Consider the following 19754-nt stretch of genomic DNA (forward strand, 5'->3'; position numbering starts at 1 on the left):
TAATTTCAGTGTATGTTCAGTCTCATTCAAATAAGCACACACGTGCATTAATCAGATCATGTCAGACAGATCTGTTCACTAAATGTACTGACATCATGAAAACCCACACATATGTGCATGCACATAATAATTCTTAACAGACATTCAATCATGACAGAAATCATTGTGTATGTTCAGTATGCTTTTTTGCTCATAGGTTATTTCTCAGTTTACTTTCAATCGCAGCAAAGAAGCTACTCCTCTAAGAGAGCTGTTCGAATTTCACAATGTAAACTATTTTTGAATTATTCAAAATGTGAAAATAGTTTTGCAGTTCAGTGAAGCTTTTTTGGGAGTGCTCAGGACTGTAAGTCATCTTGTTATCTGATTGCTCAGCTAGAGAGAGACTTGCTAGTGCTAAACTAGGTGTCAGCTCCCTGTCACTCTAGTCTGTTGACCACCAAAACAATCTCATCAGAAGCTCTGCCAACCTTTACATTGCCCTGCAGATTAACTTTAGGTGCACCCCAATCCCTGAGCCCCCTTGAACAGCATTCCCCTGTAGTATCCAGCTCCTGACACTGGACACTCACAGAAATGACCAAGTTCGCTGTCTCCACACAGACAGGGGACATACCAGCCTATCTGGTTCAGCTAAGGAATCACACTCTATTTATAATAAAATCAAAAATAAGTGTATTAATAATGAACAGATTTCAGAGTAGCAGCCGTGTTAGTCTGTATGCGCAAAAAGAAAAGGAGTACTTGTGGCACCTTAGAGACTAACAAATTTATTAGAGCATAAGCTTTCGTGAGCTACAGCTCACTTCATCGGATGCATAGTCTCCTCTGTTTTTTTCCACCAAATGCATCCGATGAAGTGAGCTGTAGCGCACGAAAGCTTCTGCTCTAATAAATTTGTTAGTCTCTAAGGTGCCACAAGTCCTCCTTTTCTTTTTGCGAATAATGAACAGAGAGTCACGAATTCAAGTGATGGTTCAGTAAGAATAATAAAAACAAATAGATAACATGCTTCTACAAGACCAAAACTTAGCTCTAGCAAGTTAATCTTATCTAAAGCAGTTTCTCACCTGAAACCTTTTCTAGGCCATGGATCGCTGGGTAGTGATCCATCTATCGAGGATCGATTTATCACGTCTAGTGTAAACGCGATAAATCGATCCTCGATCGCTCTGCTGTCGACTCCGGAACTCCCTCACGGCAAGAGGCGGAAGCGGAGTCGATGGGGGAGCGGCGGATGTCGATCCCGCGCCGCGAGGAAGCAAAGTAAGTGATTCTAAGTCAATCTAAGATACGTGGACTTCAGCTATGCTATTCTCGTAGCTGAAGTTGCATATCTTAGATTGATCTCCCCCCACAGTAGAGACAGGCCTTACAGAACTTGCTAGTTTTCAGGCTTAACCTGGATCCAGATTTTTCATGAACCACTCCCCACTGCCAAGGGTGTTGCTCAGCGAAATGGATAACAACATGTATTTTTTGCTTCTCCTTATATTTCCCCAAAATTAATTGTTTTGATGCCAGAAACAAGACAACTTCCCTATGGTTTTAGTTTCTGGCGTCTTCCCATGTTGATTTCACATCCCCCAACCTGACATTTCCTGTTGGACTTTCTCAAATGCAGCTTCCTTTGTGTTGGTTTCCCAATGTATAATTTACAATAGAGACAGCGTGGATAGGTGATTTCACACCCTCTTATCTGGCAAAAAGCTGCTCATCCATGCCCTGTCACCCAATCCCAGTTTCTGGCTGTAATTTTAAGGGAATAGACAGAAAGTAATATAAAAACAGGAGTGAGAAAGGAAAGAAGACATAGACTATGTACAATCAAGTGCCTGACACATACTTTAGGAAATACAATTCTATTGCCTAAAGGGACATTGCTTTTTGAGCTCCCTGAATGTAAACCTTATTTGTTGTAGGCTGGGTGGGGGGAAGGGGGTGGGTATTAGCACAGGACTATGGTTAGTAGTAATATTTAATAGGCAGATTCTTTCAAAGTCAGTACTAAGAGCCTGATTTTAGCCTTATTCATTTCTTCAGATAATCAGATGAGGCGTCAACAAGCATGCAGACAAAGGAGATCCAGTGGATATAGTGTATTTAGATTTTCAGAAAGCCCTTTGACAAGGTCCTCACCAAAGGCTCTTAAGCAAAATAAACAATCGTGGGATAAGAGGAAGGTTCTCTCATAGATTGTTTAAAAGATAGGAAACAGTAGCAAAGGGTAGGAATAAATAGTCAGTTTTCAGAATGGAGAGAGGTAAACAGTGGTGTGTCCCCCCGGGATATGTACTGGGCCCAGTCCCTATTCAACATATTCATGAATCTATCTGAAAAAGGGGGTAAACAGTGAGGTGGCAAAAATTTACAGATGATACAAAACCAGTCAAGATAGTCTGGTCCCAGGCAGACTGTGAAGACCTACAAGAGGCTCTCACAAAACTGGGTGACTGGGCAACAAAATGGCAGATGAAATTTAATGTTGATAAACGCGAAGTAATGCACATTGGAAACATAATCTAATACACATATACAATTATGGGGTCTAAATTAGCTGGTACCACCTCAAGAAAGAGATCTTGGAGTCTTGTGGATAGTTCTATGAAATACATCCACTCAATGTGCAGCGGCAGTCAAAAAAGCGAACAGAACGTTGGGAATCATCAAGAAAAGGGATAGATAATAAGACAGAAAATATCATATTGCCTCTATATAAATCCATGATACGCCCACACCTTGAATACAGCGTGCAGATGTGGTCACCCCATCTCAAAAAAGATATACTGGAATTGGAAAAGGTTCAGAATAGGGCAACAAAAATGATGAGGGGTATAGAACGGCTTCTGTATGAGGAGAGATTAATAAAACTGGGACTTTTCAGCTTGGAAAAAGGTGACTACGGGGGGGATATGATAGAGATCTATAAAATCATGATTGGTATAGAGAAAGTAAATAAGGAAGTGTTATTACTCCTTCTCAATACAAGAACCAGGGGCCACCAAATGAAATTAATAGATAGCAGGTTTAATACAAACACAAGAAAGTATTTTTTCACGCAACACACAGTCAACCTCTGGAACTCCTTGCCAAAGGGTGTTGTGAAGGCCAATACTATAACGGGGTTCAAAAGGGAGATAGATAGATTCATGGAAGATAGTCACTGATTGACCTATTAGCCAGGATGGGCAGGAATGGTGTCCCTAGCCTCTGTTTGCCAGAAGCTGAGACTGGGTGACAGGGCATGCATCATCAATGGACGGATCATCAACCCTGTCTGGAACACAGATTCTAAACATATTTTAAATACATGCATACGCCTTCTTAAATAACATGCATACATATATCTGGCAATACTTATGACCAGCATAATCTAAGCTTTCATTTGATACCTCACACAACATCCTTTATAGATAAATACTGACAGCAAAGTGGTAGGTGTCATGAATTTTTCTGGCCTGACAAGAGTTACAGAGTGATGACCTACCAATGGGCCTGTGTGTCACAACTCTTAAGAGGAATCATTCAAAAGGTTAAAAATGAGTTCAAACTCAAAATTCAAATGCAGCAGTTTCCTTTACTATTGTAATGCAATTCTTGAGCTGGCAAGCCTGAGAATTTACTACAAGTAGTAATTTTTGGATGGGTTCTAAATTACCAATGGGTAGGACTCAGAACAAGAGTCTCATTACAATTATGACTACTGAGTTGCTAATTCAAGTATACTGTATTTTTTAAATCATCGTTATATTTCTATATATACACTGACATTTCTAAATACATTGCTATATGCATTTTCATTCATATATTAGACTTACATCACAGATTGCCTGCTGGGAAAGGAGAGCCACTGTTTCTCTTATTGTTCTTAACATTTGAAATTTTATAAGAACACAAGTTTAAAAATTTTTCTTAAACTGAAAAATGTGAAGTGATTTGTTAGTAATAGGTTTAGCTAAAATTTAACTAAATGTATCTGTTAGAGTTTTACTGTTTTTCTTACCTTTCGTATTGGTCCATATTGTTTCCTGTATTTTTTGTTCCAGGACATTCCTTTTTTCTCCAATAGTTTCTGCCCTAGCTGATCCACAGGAATTTGTTTAGATTCTTCCTAAAGGAACATAGTTAACAGACTTTGAGATGAAGAAGTGGTGAGCAAAACCTCAAACACACAATCAAGAAGTATGCAATAAACAGGAATGGTAATAAACTAATAGGTTTTGCTAACCTTTGCAACAGCTTGAGTAAACTATTTAAGGCTACTAATGGAGTGGCCAAACAAGTATTCAGAGAAATCCAGTGGATGGCTACTTTTATATTAAAAATCAACTTCACACTTTCAGTCTCATGCTCCTTGCTAAATTACTAGGACAAGTTTAGATTCTTTTCACTTACCCACCCTGTGTATTTCCCCCTCCCCTCTTCCAGATCAGTAATTAACAGGGAGCAGTAATGATCCGTTTACATACCATACCTCTGATAAAATCCCTTTCAGGATTGTCAGTGGATTCTCCATTTCTTTGATATTTTCAGTATCTTTCTGAACCTTCTCTTCAGTCATCAGTTTGCTCTCCTCCTGAAAAAGATCACTGATGGGGTCCTTACTACAAGGCTATGGAAATAAAGATTAGTAAATACTATTATTTCAAACAGAGACCTGTATTTTCCTTTTGCTTTCTAGCACAGATTCTTTTCTCTTTCAAAATTATGAGTACCCATGTGTAACTGTAGCAGTTAAAGGTGGAGAAAAATGTCATTGAAGAGGTCATATCAGACCACACACACACTTACTCACCAACAGGGTTGCCATAGGGGCAGGCATCATACTGCTTGGCTGCTCCACTCCCCCCACCTCCTTTTTTTAAATTAACTTGGATGCTCAGAGGAGCGAAATACCATTTCCACGCTGGGTGGCAAAACACTTTGGTATGCAAGGCTGGCCCTATTACTGTTGTCTATAGAAGGCTCCTGATCACTCAGTTACTGCCCCTCCTAATTTCCATACCCCTCCTCAACCCTCATGATGCAGCCTGTCAGATGAGATGTCAAATGTTAGATTCAAAGATTGCCAGTGCAGACAAGGTTCAGTGAACAGAAATCCCATGAGCTTTTACAGTGTAACAAAATAATTTTTGAAGAGGATTATCAAACCTCATACTGTATAAGACATTGGCTTTTATAGATGCTGAGGTCATTGGCAATTTTTGATATGGGCTGGCCAGCCTCACAGATGAAGGACCTTCTAAAAGGGCTTAGCCCACTGACTCCTTAGCTTAACTTAAAGCCCCTTGGAGCTTACTGCCCCTACCTCTCTAAAAGTCTTAGCTTTGTAAACTTGATAGCCCCTTGGAGCCTAAATCCCTCTCTAAATCATATGCTGTGACCTAACTCAGCAGGATAGCGAATAGACAACCAAATCTAGTCACAAGGTTTGATACAGTTTCCAGTCTCCTTAGAAGAAATCATTCCTTGACTGAATAAAGGGTCTCTTCACATCAGCTGAGTGCATGACAAGGCCATGAAAGGACAGCTTGAACAAATGCCTCACTAGATTATTTTTGTTGATACACAGTGTACTTAATAATACATCAAGGAATTGAAACTTGACAAGCAGGAGAAAAGCCATACAAAATGAGTGTACTAGACTTACTTTCAATTGCCAATTTCCTAATGCATCAACATCTTTGATATAAACATGGTAGTGTCCTCCATAGCAGCCACCTTTGTGTATAATAACAGAGAAGAGCTCATACATATACTCCAAATCATCCAACTGAGTCTAAAACAAGAGGAAATTAATAAACCCTGTAAGTCTTTACACAACTAAAGAAGGATTTTACACTGTGGACAAAACTTCAGGTGTTTTAGGGGAAAAGGATCAATCAATGCAGTTCTCTGTTATCCACCATTATCCAGAGTTAAAGATACATTTGAACCCAGCCAAAGATGCATTTAACTACATTAGAAGTAAAATATTTTCAGTAACAGTGGTCAACATAAAAGTATGTTTATTCAACTACTGAAACATGCCAACTCTGCTCTCTCTGAAATTACTATTCATACTTATCAAAGTATAGTTAGCAGCTCCATTAGCTAATATTGTGTTGAATATTTCAGTTGAATGCTGTTGAAATCCTTTTGTTTGGAAACAAAAATGTTTATCAGAAACAAGTTTACACCACTTACTCCAAGTCATAGTTGCAATTTTCTGGAAAGTTACAAGTAAATAGTTTAGGAGTTCTAAGTTAAAAGCGACTTCTTGAAATGCTGGTGCAGGGGAAAGGGGGGATGTCTAATTTCACTGACCCTCTAAAAGGCTTCGTTAACTCTTGAAATGTTGCGGAGCTTAACAAAAAAAAAAAAAAACTCACATGTAGCCTAACCTTTACAAAAATTAAATTAAAGCAAATAATAAGCTCCTCCACCAAAAGATGTTGAAAAATTCTTCCTCAACTGCCAGTTTGCAGAACTTTAAAGACCAAAACCATGGTGATTAAGATTTTAGGAAAGCAGACTTAAAAAAGTGGGTCTGCAGTAAGTATATATTTACATAGTTTAAGGAATAAAGATAATTACGTAAAGGCTTGTTTTGTTAGTAACTATGTTTTGGTTATATGAATGGTTATATGGTCTACTATTCATCTGTATAGATTTCTAAGAGTGCATAAACTATCGTGGTGTGGCATATACAACTGAGTTTCTATTTAATGCTATTAGAATACCAACACAAAAATTAATGGAATGCAACAACTAACTTTCAGGTAATGAGGTTTTTGCCTGGAATGTTCAATTCAGTTTTATGCTATTACTGATTTTTCCCATTTGTCAGTACTACACATAAAAGATTTGTTTTCGCACCACAAACACTACTGAAAGAGATCTTTTGGAAGGATGGATTGCAGACAGAGGGAAAGCCATACAGTTTCTCCTGTAAATAGTCCATGACCTGACCAAAAGGTAAAATGAAATATGGCTCATCCTAGAGTAAATTTCCCACATATTCAGCCAGAGAACAAATTAAGACAAATTGTTCAAACCTGCTCACAAAAAGGCCTGAGGTTAATCCGGACAGGGAACGTATAGCAGCTTGTTTCCTTGTATCGTTCACACTTCTCAAAGTCAAGTTAAACCTCAGGAGCGAGACAGTAAGAAAGGGCGGCAACTTACGTAGTTTAGCAGACTGTAAAATGAACAAAAAAGTTTTAAGTACGAGTTTATTACAGGAAAGAAGCAAAATGTCCTCCATTCTAAACACAACTCTCTCAGGCTGTCAGGAGAAAAGTTCCCCAGAAGATTTCAATAGAAAGCAATCAGTCATTATGGATTTTGTAAAAGGATATCATCCATTAAAAAGAAGATCCCAAAGGTAATGACAGTGGAAGTAAAAAAATTAAAGCAAACTATGTAAGGAGAATTCTGATAGCACATCGAAAGATGTTTTTCATCACATTACATATTATATGAAACGGTTACTTGTCATAGGACAGATGAACATATAGTGACTAGTTCTAGTAAGTGCCAACACAATCACTAGTCAATTCTTTGACACTTTCAAGGGAGACCCAAGTAATAAGTAGTAGATGTTATACCACCTTTTTTTCAGACCCACTCCTTGACAAATCATCCAGTACTGCACTAGTCTGAATGTTTCTCCTTCCCTGACAGGTTATGAAGCCCATCAGAAAAAAATCTCTGACTCCTGCAGGGAGTTCAGACATACCAGTTTTGAAGGACAGAGCACACAGACAGCCTAAAGAGTTTACAGTCCACTGAGATGAATGAAAGCAGTTTACAGTCTTTTAGAGGTGAATAATCCTGCCCACTTCCCCACAGAGGAAAAAGTGCATGCATGCAGGAGTCTGGGGTACAATTACACAGGTGAGGAAAGTTTAAGGAGCTTGAGCTGGGGAAGCACACCTCCTGGACAGCACAGGAGAGTCCTTTAAGAGCTCCCCTGCACAGTATGCTGGGCAATAGGGATTCAGGGTTATGGGTGACTGATCCACTGCTACATGGGGGGGAGGGATAGCTCAGTGGTTTGAGCATTAGCCTGCTAAACCCAGGGTTGTGAGTTCAATCCTTGAAGGGGCCATTTCGGGATCTGGAGCAAAAATTGAGGATTGGTCCTGCTTTGAGCAGGGGGTTGGACAAGATGATCTCCTGAGGTTCCTTCCAACTCTGATATTCTATGGATCCACTGGCCATTTCCCATCTTGTGCCTTTCGCAGACATTTACAGTCAGGTGATGTTGGTGGAAAATGCCACCAACCATGATCTGACTCGAAGATTCAAGAGTGCAGTGATTCTCCGCTTGTCTAGCTCTTGTACAAGTGGAGTTGCACTGATCTGCAAATTAAGCATACCTGACAAAAATAAAGACACCATAATTTTTGGTATTAATGTTCGGACAAGATTGCTGGTTTGCGCTTGCTGCTTACAGAGCAGCTCTCAGACACCTCTAAATTTCTGTGAAAATAATTACATCTCTACCCTAATAACACGGTCCTCGGGAGCCAAAAAATCTTACCGCGTTATAGGTGAAACTGCGTTATATTGAACTTGCTTTGGCCTTGAGCATTTCGGTTATTAACAGCCACTTCCCATCCTGACTGACCCCTCAGAATCCCTGACCCATCCAACCCCCGCTCCAGCCCCTTGTCCCCTGACTGCTCCCTCCAGAGACCCCCTTGTCCCTAATCACCCCCAAGACCCCAGCCCCTACCCAACCCCACTGCTCCCTGTCCCCTGACTGCCCCGACCACTTATCCACACCCCCATTCCCTGACAGGCCCCCTAGGACTCCCACGCCCTATCCAACGCCCCTGTTCCCCATCCCCTGACCGCCCCACCCCCAGAACCTCCAAACCATCCAACCCCCCCTGCTTCCTGTCCCCTGACCGCCCCCAAGACCCCTGCCCCTTATCCAACCCCCTCGGCCCTAGCCGGCATCCTTAACATGCCACTCAGAGCAGCATGTCAGAACCAGAAACGCTGATGCACTGATCCGCCAGAACACACAGACCTGCCCCCCAGAGCGCTGCTTTACCACGTTATATCCAAATTTGTGTTATATCGGAGTAGAGGTGTACTTCCGTTGCGCAAAAAAAAAAAAAAAAAAAGCAGCTTTCCCATACAGAAAATATTTGAAACTATTCCTAAATATATTAATGCAGATATGAATCTAGGTCAATATTTACCATTGTACATAAAGACCATATGCAATATGCACTTTATATTTTTAGTATCTGTTAAATTCAATTAATACTTAACTTGTAAGTTAGACGTATTTGCAAAAACACATCTACTGATATATTACATATTTCAAATACAAAATTAACCCATTTCATATGTTCTTTGTTTTAAAAGTTAAAAGAAGCTTTCATATAGTGTACAAGATGCATTAAACATGTATGGCTCTCGCCCTATAAGGATAGCAAGTCAGCTTTTATAGTAGTTAACCTGCCTTCTCAACACAGGGAAACTTGAGATTCCCTTTTGCTGATCATTGCATTTCCTACTCCAGGAGGAATTCTGTGCCAACAAATAAAAAAATTCTGCACAAATATTTTAAAATTCTGCACATTTTATTTGACAAAATAGCACTACATAATAATGCCAGTTTCAATTTTGGTAATTATTTCAAAATACCTGTCAGCAAGCATATTCGTAACAATACAGACACACACAAAAATTCCCCCAGGAGTAGAAAGTTAAAGAAACCCTTATGACAACGCAGTTCCTGCTTCTCTGCCTCCCCATGCCGGCCCAGACACTCACATCTCCTAGAGCCCAAGGATCCAGAGGGAGAAACAGCCTGATGCTGGGTCCTGGGCTTGCACAGAGTCTCCTGTGCACCACCACCTCTGCCCTTTAGGGTGTGCTGGGAACTGCAGCTGCTGGGAACCCTCCAGTTCCCTCCCCCTCCCGCCAGCCTTGTCTTCTAGATGTGAACTAGGCTCTGACAGGTCCAGCGGTCCCTAGTGGCAGTCAGCATCTTTGCAGCCCATTTCTGTGGGAAGGGAAAAGGAAACTCTGCATGCACAACATTAATTTCTGCAAAATTCTGCACTGTGCAGTGACGCAGAATTCCCCCACATCAAAGGATAGAAATGTTGGAGGCTCAAAGAGGTTCAGCCAATGCATTTACATCTGTTTTATCCACATGGAGGTGCAGACAGGACCAGAAGAAGCATGAAAAGAGCAGAGTCTACTCCAGCTCCAAGATCAGAGTATTCGTCAAAAAGCAGCTTCATGGTTCAGAAGGTATGTCCACACTGAGAAAACTTGGAAGTATATTTATGCATTGGTGCAGATCCACCACCAGCAAGAGTGGAAGTGCTAATGTACAGCAGGCACAGGCATTTAACGACTGGTTTAATCTAATTCTGTAAAAAGTGCTGGAAACACTCCCATTTGCCAGGGAAATTTTAGTAGCCTTTGAGGAGAGGATTTGTCAGACCCTGCCCAGAGCCATCAGTCTTAGCTAGAAAGCAAGATTCGTTCATAATCTACTTTTAACAAAATTGTTTTCACCAGCCAGTTGTGGTCTTCTGATCTACTTCAAGTCGTTTAGCCGCAGCATGTTCTGGCCCTTCTTGCCTCCAGCCACAATGGGGATTATTTTGAGGTAAGTGAAGAGATCTGCTCTTCTACACTGACAGACTCATTCAGAAAAATCTTACAATTTGCTAAGCCTGAATGAACACTTGGATACTAACTCAGACTAAACTATTATGTGTTGCAGTGGTGCTGTAAATCACTGGAAAATTATTACTGGATGATGAATTGATATTTCATACCGCCCAAACCTTACCCCATCCATCCAGGGCCTAGTAAGAAACTGCAACAATGTTCATGTTAACACAAGACATAAATATTTAAAAAATTTTCTTTAACAATTCTCATACGGGGGCGGGGGAAAATGAGAGGTCTCTTCACATGTTCTCTGCTTAAGGTGACTGCTAAGAGTTTATATATTAATCAATTTGGCAAAGAATGCCAAAGCCCTCCCTAATGTAAGTACCAATGCCAATCCTCCAAATTCCTGAACTGCTGTCAAACTGGATGCTATGGACCAGGTAACCCATTACCTTTGCTGCTTCAACCAATTTGTTGCAAGCTCCACATCGGTACAAGTTATCATTTTCAAAATATTCCTCTTCCACATACATGTTCCACAGGGCCTCCTCCAAGCCAGATACATCCTTCACTGCCACCGTTAGATCTAAAAAATCCTCCTATACAATAGTACAGCAGAGAACAAAAGCCAATAAATTGTGTAAACAAGGCCAGATTTTGATATTTGGTATACTACAGCACATTTGCATGCAGGCACAATAGCAGATTTGCTACATATAAAGAAACACATCAATGTAAGTCATGCTTCTGGATTAAGGGAATCTATCTCAACACTTTATTTCAGCAATACTAGTATTTCTTAGGATTTTTTTTTTAAATTGTTTAATTCCTCTGTCATAATTTAGCTTCGTAAGAAATCCGAGTTGTAAAAAACATAGATTAGAAAAAGTAAAAATAGATTGTAAAATGTAAATGAAAAATGGAGTTTCACTGTTGTAACATCATTACTTACATCTCTAACCATATCTACCGAAAGCGATACACAATAACTCAGCTAGAAACTGCCATGGTCCTATTGTTTTCTTCTGATGACTCATGCCCTCACTTTAGGAAGAGCTTAGAAAATACCAGTCAAGGCTCAGTATGAACAAGAGTCCTAACCCATAAAAGCTGCATAGTTCCAATAAACTGATCATTAGACTGGTCAAAATATTTAATTAGCTTGGAATACTTTGTGAGGTTAAGCAAGCATTTACACGTACAGAAAATTTAACATCTTCAATAACGTAACCTCTTAACAAGTTCCCAACAAGCTACGCTATTAAACACACACAAAGCTATCCTGGAACATGCCTAGGAATTTACCTGTCTCTCACTGACATTCTTGCACTCCTTACAAACAATCTGGTTAACAACAGTCCCATGGTACAACCGATTAATAAGGTCATGGCCAGAAGTCCCCACAAGGGAAGTTTCCAAAGCACTGAACAGAATCCGATTTAACTCCTGTACATCATGTTGTCTCATCTCCTGCAAGACAACATAGGACACATTTTTGAGAAAGGGTTTATTAGTGTAGTCTGCTGCTTTTTATATTATGACGACTAAAGCATTTTCTAAAAGCAATAATCAAAAGTTACACTGGAGACATAACAAAGGCCTTAAAAGGAAGCAAGATACAATGTGAGAGATGCCCACTACCAAGAGAGAAATACTGTGCTGACTTAAAAGTTTGTTTTTTCCCTACTTCTTTCCAGCCTTAATTTACTTCCATTATTTCTGCTACAAGCATGCATAACATACTCCAGGTCATACACTCTACTCCCACTGAACTTAGTGGGACTATTCCCTTTCATAAAGTATATGCCTAATTATTTAAAGAACTTGGAGCCTTAACTCATCAGGCAAACAGTATTCTGCAAAAAATGAAAAACTACAAAAGTATTTTAAAAATATTTTATAACTGCAGAGACCCATTTCTTGTTCTCCACAGGAAAGTCAGTCAGTATGTGCTGTCAGTGGGGATGCAGACAAAAAAAAATATATTTGCCAAATTAAAAATATTTCCCCAGCTTGAAAAATTCTAAGAAACTTTCTCATGTATCAAATATTTCAAGTGTCCAAAAGTCATCCTCTCTCTCTTTGGAAGAAACTCTTACAAGCTGAGTCCTTACAGATACAATACTGTACCTCATTGCTGTTCCATCCAAACTCTCAGTGAGGTCTGTTGTAGATGCAGCCTGCTGATCTAAGAGCAAAAGCTGAGCAAATAATCGTTGTAACTGTAATGGAATTATTCGAACCTAAATGTTTAAAAAAAAAAAGTTTCAGGAAGCAACTTCAAAACCAGTACTTTAAATAAAATGAATTAGGATTTAGCACAGAAGTGAGAATAAGCCACCGTCAACCCAGTAGCACTTACATTCTAATTATAACTTGGCCTACTTCACAATTCTATAAATATGGATACATCTTTCCAAAATCTACACACTTGTTCATCCTTCTCAGTTAAGTATCTCTTGAGAAATTCAAATTCATTATTTCAATGGTGGTAAACTAATATACAGAAGAAAGATTAAATTTAGGTTAATGATTTTATCATATTATAAACAAGTAACTTTCTTTTGTATTTTTCACGTTTTAGTACCTCAAAAAAAAAAAAAAGGCTTTAGGAGATTTAATTAAATCATAGCTAGGACAGCTATTGTAGCTTTGATTTACAAAGAAAACTCACTTCACCAGCAATTTATATTCCCAGTATGGTCAGAAATTGCATTCCCTCTTGATTCAACCCCTCATTTTTCTGAATCAACCTACAGCAGAGGATAATAAGAGTAGATTTTAACACCTTTACATCAGGTTTATTGCTATCTTCCAGAGAACCAAGTTCTTCAGGGCCTAGGGAAAACAGTGCTTCTGTAATGGAAAAGGAAACATGACTTTAAAATAAAGAAGCTTTTACATCATATGCATCATATTTTAGTTTATTTGTATGAAAAGTTAACATGCTGTCCAGTTAGCAATCAAAAACATCCCAGGAAGTCCTAAATACCTTAAGATGTTTATTCCTGAATGACATTTGCACTTTTTTGTACCAATTTATTTTCACCCCGCCCAAATTAAATATCAATATTAAGAAACATACAAATGGTTAGATGTCTTGAAACACTGCTTCCTCATAAGTTAATGGTTATGTGAAAGTGAATGAGCAGCAATAGCCAAATGAAACGGCATCCTATTTTAAATAAGAAGTTATAAGCACATTGTGTCACTATAATGTGAATTATATATAAAATCGAGACATGCAATATGCCTTTTTGCAGAGGAGAGAGATATTAACTTTATAGACCACCTGCTCTTTGTTTTCATCTTGGCTGCTACAGCTTATCTGGAGTGAACAGTACTAAAGTGTTTTTGAAATTGGCTTTCCATTGGCAATGTTTATAAATAACTGACAACTGTCAATGCAGAATTTCTAGTAAAAGTATTAATATGACATGTTGCTGGTAGAGGCAAAAGCAGGGACTTTTGCTCTTTTGGACATTCAGAGAGCTTTCTACAGATTTGACTGGACTTTCTCTGTTCTATTGGTTATTTACTCCAACGCTCCCCTCCCTCCACAGTCTCTCCACCTCAGCTTCACTCCATACTTGCCCCTCTTCTCTCCTGTCCTTCCCTTTTCTTTTATTCAGCGGATCCCTAAATGAACCCCCACCCAAAAGAAGGGGGGAAAGCGTGGAACACAGCCATCACATCTTTCACTCTGTTGGTGTGTTCTACTCCTCCCTCCACCCTGGGTCTGTCTGGTCTATTTAGCTTGGCAGCTGTTTGGGGGCAAGGACTGTCTTCTTCTCTGTGTTTGTACAGTGGCCAGGACAATGGGGCCCCACTCTTGGTTGGCCCTTAGGCACTACTGTAATAAACATGGTTAATTTTAAAGTTACTTTAGAAAGTTACATTTTAAGATACCATACCTCTAAATTCTGGCGTGAAATGCAAAGTCTGGAGAAGGGAATTGAGGTAGCAGGTCCCGCCCTGATTTTTGATACCACTTAATTTGGTGAACTCCCTTGGAGCAGGAGGATCAGTATCTTTGGACTTTGGTTTCTTCCCTTTTCCACATGGATTATTTGACACAAAGGAAAAGTCCTCTTCAAATAAGTCTCCAAACATTGTGAAGCCACTCTATAGTCCTTCAGAAATCCAACAAAAATCACCATTTAGCCAAAAACTGCAATATTAATTGGTTATGCAGTACATGCTAATTGAATCTTGAGCATAGTGTTTTCAGAAGTTCTCAGCCTTGGCCTAACTATGTCACCACTGCAATCACTGATGCATCCATTTTATCTAGTCATCTACTATAAATCACAAAGATATCAACATTTAGCTATAAATCAAGATAATTTAAAAGCTGTTATTGTTTTTGTACTTTTTAACGTCCACAGATTTCGGTTCCTGAACATTTCATAATTTTATTCCAATCTTAGTGACCAAAGCCTTGTCTATACACAAACTTGCACCAAAATATCAGCTTTTATTGACACCTTTGCAGTTTACCCTATTTTGATTTTGGTAAAAACAGGGCACTTTCCAGAACAAGAGGGTCCATGCACAGACTTGTAACCAGTGGTGAGCTGGAGCCAGTTTGCACTGGTTCGCATGAACTGGTTGCTAAATTTTGAAGCAGTTTTTAGAACTGGTTGTTAACCCACTTCCCTGCAGGGGGCGCTGAAGCTTTGATGGGCTCCAGCCGGGAAGTGATGTAATTCCTCCTCCGGCCGCCGGGGGCGCTGCGCTACAGGAGCCATGTGGGCTGCCGCCTGGCCCTGGGTACGAGCCCTGTTGCTGCTGCTGCTCCCCTGGCCCTGGGGCTCCCGATGCTGCCTAATAAGTCCCCGGCTGCTCTGCTGGGCCTGGGTTGCGTCCTGCTGCTCTCCCCGTGAGCACCCACCACCCTGCCCGCAGCCAGCCCGTCTCCAGCCACCCCCGCACCCCCTGCCTGCAGCCAGCCCCCGTCTCCAGCCACCCCCTGCCCTGCCTCCAGCCACCCCCCACCCCCTGCCTGCAGCCAGCCCCCGTCTCCAACCACCACCTGCCACACCCCCTGCCCTGCCCGCAGCCAGCCTGTCTCCAGCCAGCCCTGAACCCCGCTGACGCACCCCCCCAGCCAGCCCCTGCCGCACCCCCTGCCCTGCCCACAGCCAGCCCCTGCCGCATCCCCTGCCCGCAGCCAGCCCCGGCGCACCCCCTGCCCTGCCCACACCAGCCCGTCTCCAGCCACCCCCAAACCCCCTGCCTGCAGCCAGCCCTTGCCGCATGCACCCCCTGCCCTGCCCACAGCCAGCCCCTGCTGCATACACCCCCTGCCCTGCCCACAGCCAGCCCTGCACCCCCTGCCTGCAGCCAGCCCCTGCCGCACCCCCTGCCCTGTATCCAGCCAACCCCTGCCGCACGCACCCCCTGCCCTGCCCACACCAGCCCCTGCTGCACTCCCTGCCCTACCCTCAGCCAGCTTGTCTCCAGCCAGCCCTGCACCCCCCTGCCCTGCCCACACCAGTCCCTGCTGCACTCCCTGCCCTGCCCTCAGCCCGTCCTGTCTCCAGCCAGCCCCACATCCCGTTGCCTCCAGCCAACCCCGTACCCTCCTGTCTCCAGCCAACTCCGCATCCCCTGCCCTGCCCGCAGCCAGCCCATCTCCAGCCACCCCCGCAGTCCCTGCCGCACCCCCTGCCCTGCCCTCAGCCAGCCTTGCACCCCCCTGCCCTGCCTGCAGCCAGCCCCTACCTCCAGTCAGCTCCTGCCCTGTCTCCAGCCAACCCCACACCTTCCTGTCTCCAGCCAGCTCTGCACCCCCTGCTGTCTCCAGCCAGCCCTGTACCCCCCAGCCCTGCCCTCAGCCAGCCCCGCACCCTCCTGCCCTGCCCTCAGCCAGCCCCGCACCCTCCTGCCCTGCCCTCAGCCAGCCCCGCACCCCTGTCTCCAGCCAGCCTTGCACCCCCCTGCCCTGTCTCCAGCCAACCCCGCACCCTCCTGTCTCCAGCCAGCTCTGCACCCCCTGCTGTCTCCAGCCCCCTGTACCCCCCTGCCCTGCCCTCAGCCAGCCCCGCACCCTCCTGCCCTGCCCTCAGCCAGCCCCGCACCCTCCTGCCCTGCCCTCAGCCAGCCCCGCACCCTCCTGCCCTGCCCTCAGCCAGCCCCGCACCCTCCTGTCTCCAGCCAGCCTTGCACCCCCCTGCCCTGTCTCCAGCCAACCCCACACCCTCCTGTCTCCAGCCAGCTCTGCACCCCCTGCCCTGTCTCCAGCCAACCCCCGCTTCCTGTCTCCAGCCAGCTCTGCACCCCCTGCTGTCTCCAGCCAGCCCTGCACCCTCCCTGCCCTGCCCTCAGCCAGCCCGCACCCTCCTGTCTCCAGCCAGCCTTGCACCCCCCCGCCCTGTCTCCCCAACCCCGCACCCTCCTGTCTCCAGCCAGCTCTGCACCCCCCTGCCCTGTCTCCAGCCAACCGCACACCTTCCTGTCTCCAGCCAGCCCTGTACCCCCCTGCCCTGCCCTCAGCCAGCCCCGCACCCTCCTGTCTCCAGCCAGCCTTGCACCCCCCTGCCCTGTCTCCAGCCAACCCCGCACCCACCTGTCTCCAGCCAGCTCTGCACCCCCTGCTGTCTCCAGCCAGCCCTGTACCCCCCTGCCCTGCCCTCAGCCAGCCCCGCACCCTCCTGCCCTGCCCTCAGCCAGCCCCGCACCCTCCTGTCTCCAGCCAGCCCTGCACCCCCCTGCCCTGCCCACACCAGTCCCTGCTGCACTCCCTGCCCTGCCCTCAGCCCGTCCTGTCTCCAGCCAGCCCCACATCCCGTTGCCTCCAGCCAACCCCGTACCCTCCTGTCTCCAGCCAACTCCGCATCCCCTGCCCTGCCCGCAGCCAGCCCATCTCCAGCCACCCCCGCACTCCCTGCTGCACCCCCTGCCCTGCCCTCAGCCAGCCTTGCACCCCCCCTGCCCTGCCTGCAGCCAGCCCCTACCTCCAGTCAGCTCCTGCCCTGTCTCCAGCCAACCCCCACCTTCCTGTCTCCAGCCAGCTCTGCACCCCCTGCTGTCTCCAGCCAGCCCTGTACCCCCCTGCCCTGCCCTCAGCCAGCCCCGCACCCTCCTGCCCTGCCCTCAGCCAGCCCCGCACCCTCCTGCCCTGCCCTCAGCCAGCCCCGCACCCTCCTGTCTCCAGCCAGCCTTGCACCCCCCTGCCCTGTCTCCAGCCAACCCCGCACCCTCCTGTCTCCAGCCAGCTCTGCACCCCCTGCTGTCTCCAGCCAGCCCTGTACCCCCCTGCCCCGCCCTCAGCCAGCCCCGCACCCTCCTGCCCTGCCCTCAGCCAGCCCCGCACCCTCCTGTCTCCAGCCAGCCTTGCACCCCCCTGCCCTGTCTCCAGCCAACCCCGCACCCTCCTGTCTCCAGCCAGCTCTGCACCCCCTGCTGTCTCCAGCCCGCCCGGTGCCCCCCCCCTGCCCTCCAGCCAGCCCCGCACCCTCCTGCCCTGCCCTCAGCCAGCCCCGCACCCTCCTGTCTCCAGCCAGCCTTGCACCCCCCTGCCCTGTCTCCAGCCAACCCCACACCCTCCTGTCTCCAGCCAGCTCTGCACCCCCCTGCCCTGTCTCCAGCCAACCCCACGCCTTCCTGTCTCCAGCCAGCTCTGCACCCCCTGCTGTCTCCAGCCAGCCCTGCACCCTCCTGCCCTGCCCTCAGCCAGCCCCGCACCCTCCTGTCTCCAGCCAGCCTTGCACCCCCCCTGCCCTGTCTCCAGCCAACCCCGCACCCTCCTGTCTCCAGCCAGCCCTGCACCCCCCTGCCCTGCCCTCAGCCAGCCCCGCACCCTCCTGTCTCCAGCCAGCCTTGCACCCCCCTGCCCTGTCTCCAGCCAACCCCGCACCCTCCTGTCTCCAGCCAGCTCTGCACCCTCTGCCCGGCCTGTAGCCAGCCCTGCACCTCCTGCCTCCAACTAGCCCCTATCTGCAGCTGGCCCCATGTCCACTGGTGCCCTGCAGTTCCCAGGGCAGTTACCCTGCACACCTGCTTCAATGAGGGGGGCAGGGAGCAGCTGGGACCCGCACATGTGCACACCCTAGGGTGACCGGACAGCAAGTGTGAAAAATCAGGATGGGGGTGGGCGGGGGGGGGGGGTACTAGGAGCCTATATAAGAAAAAGAGCCCAAAATCGGGACTGTCCCTATAAAAGCGGGACATCTGGTCACCCTAGCACCCGCAGGGAGTGGCGGGGACCCACACATGTGAAGCGGAGCTCACTTCTAGCTCAGGCCCATCTCGCGCAGCGCAGCGCAGCGCAGCGCTTTGCTCCCTGCCGCTCCGCCGGCCCCTCGGCGTCCCGGTGCCCCACGGGCCTCCGCGACGTGACGGGGATGCGTACCAGCCCCTCCCCCACCCCGAGCGGGGGAGGTCCCGACGCGGAGTCCCCGGCCCCGCTCACCGCTCACAGCCGGGACGTGGAGCCACGCTTGCGCCGACACCCGCTGCGCGGCCCGCTCGCCGCTGCCATGGTTCTCTTGGCTCCGTTATCAGCCAGTTCGCGCGGGGCGCGATGGGAGTTGGAGTCTTTCCCTCGGCACCCGCCCCGCCGCCTCCCGCAGTCCGGACTACAACTCCCACAAGCCACCAGGCCAGGCGCCGGCTGGAGTCAGCGGCCACCGCTAGGGAAACCGGCGGGTTGGGCTCGCAGCACATTCTGTACAGGCATGTGACCGGAAGTGGCGGGCGCAAGGCCCTCTGGGGGGGGTAGTTGATTAGGCGTGGTTGCCGCAAGGCCCGCTGGGAGGTGTAGTTGCCTGGGAGTACTTACCGCAATACGTGCTGGGAGATGTAGTCTCTCTGGCGAAAGCTGGCTTCTCTGTGAGACTTAATCTAAGGGGGAGAAAATTTCAAAAACGTGGTATAAAGACTCATAAAATGCCACCCATCCCCTTCTCATCACAGGTTTCAGAGTAGCAGCCGTGTTGGTCTGGATTCGCAAAAAGGAAAGGAGGACTTGTGGCACCTTAGAGACTAACACATTTATTAGAGCATAAGCTTTCGTGAGCTACAGCTCACTTCATCGGATGCATTTGGTGGAAAAAACAGAGGGGAGATTGATATACACACACACAGAGAACATGAAGCAATGGGTGTTACCA

At 46.1% G+C, this 19754-nt stretch overlaps 1 protein-coding gene across 1 annotated transcript in view; it reads right to left on the bottom strand.

Annotated features, from left to right (window-relative positions):
- USP40 (ubiquitin specific peptidase 40) overlaps positions 1-19292 on the bottom strand; it is a 64902-nt gene extending 45610 nt beyond the window's left edge. The window contains 12 exon segments of the mRNA XM_043505765.1: positions 4004-4111; positions 4475-4612; positions 5651-5779; positions 7038-7123; positions 7126-7180; positions 11091-11237; positions 11944-12108; positions 12769-12791; positions 12794-12881; positions 13427-13494; positions 14553-14771; positions 19055-19292. Of these exon segments, the coding sequence (XP_043361700.1) occupies positions 4004-4111; positions 4475-4612; positions 5651-5779; positions 7038-7123; positions 7126-7180; positions 11091-11237; positions 11944-12108; positions 12769-12791; positions 12794-12881; positions 13427-13494; positions 14553-14751 (1206 nt within the window). The 5' untranslated portion in view covers positions 14752-14771; positions 19055-19292.
- Between the last annotated feature and the right edge of the window lie 462 nt (positions 19293-19754).

This window comes from Dermochelys coriacea, chromosome 11 (assembly GCF_009764565.3).
Source record: "Dermochelys coriacea isolate rDerCor1 chromosome 11, rDerCor1.pri.v4, whole genome shotgun sequence".
In the NCBI taxonomy this organism is placed as follows: domain Eukaryota; kingdom Metazoa; phylum Chordata; order Testudines; family Dermochelyidae; genus Dermochelys; species Dermochelys coriacea.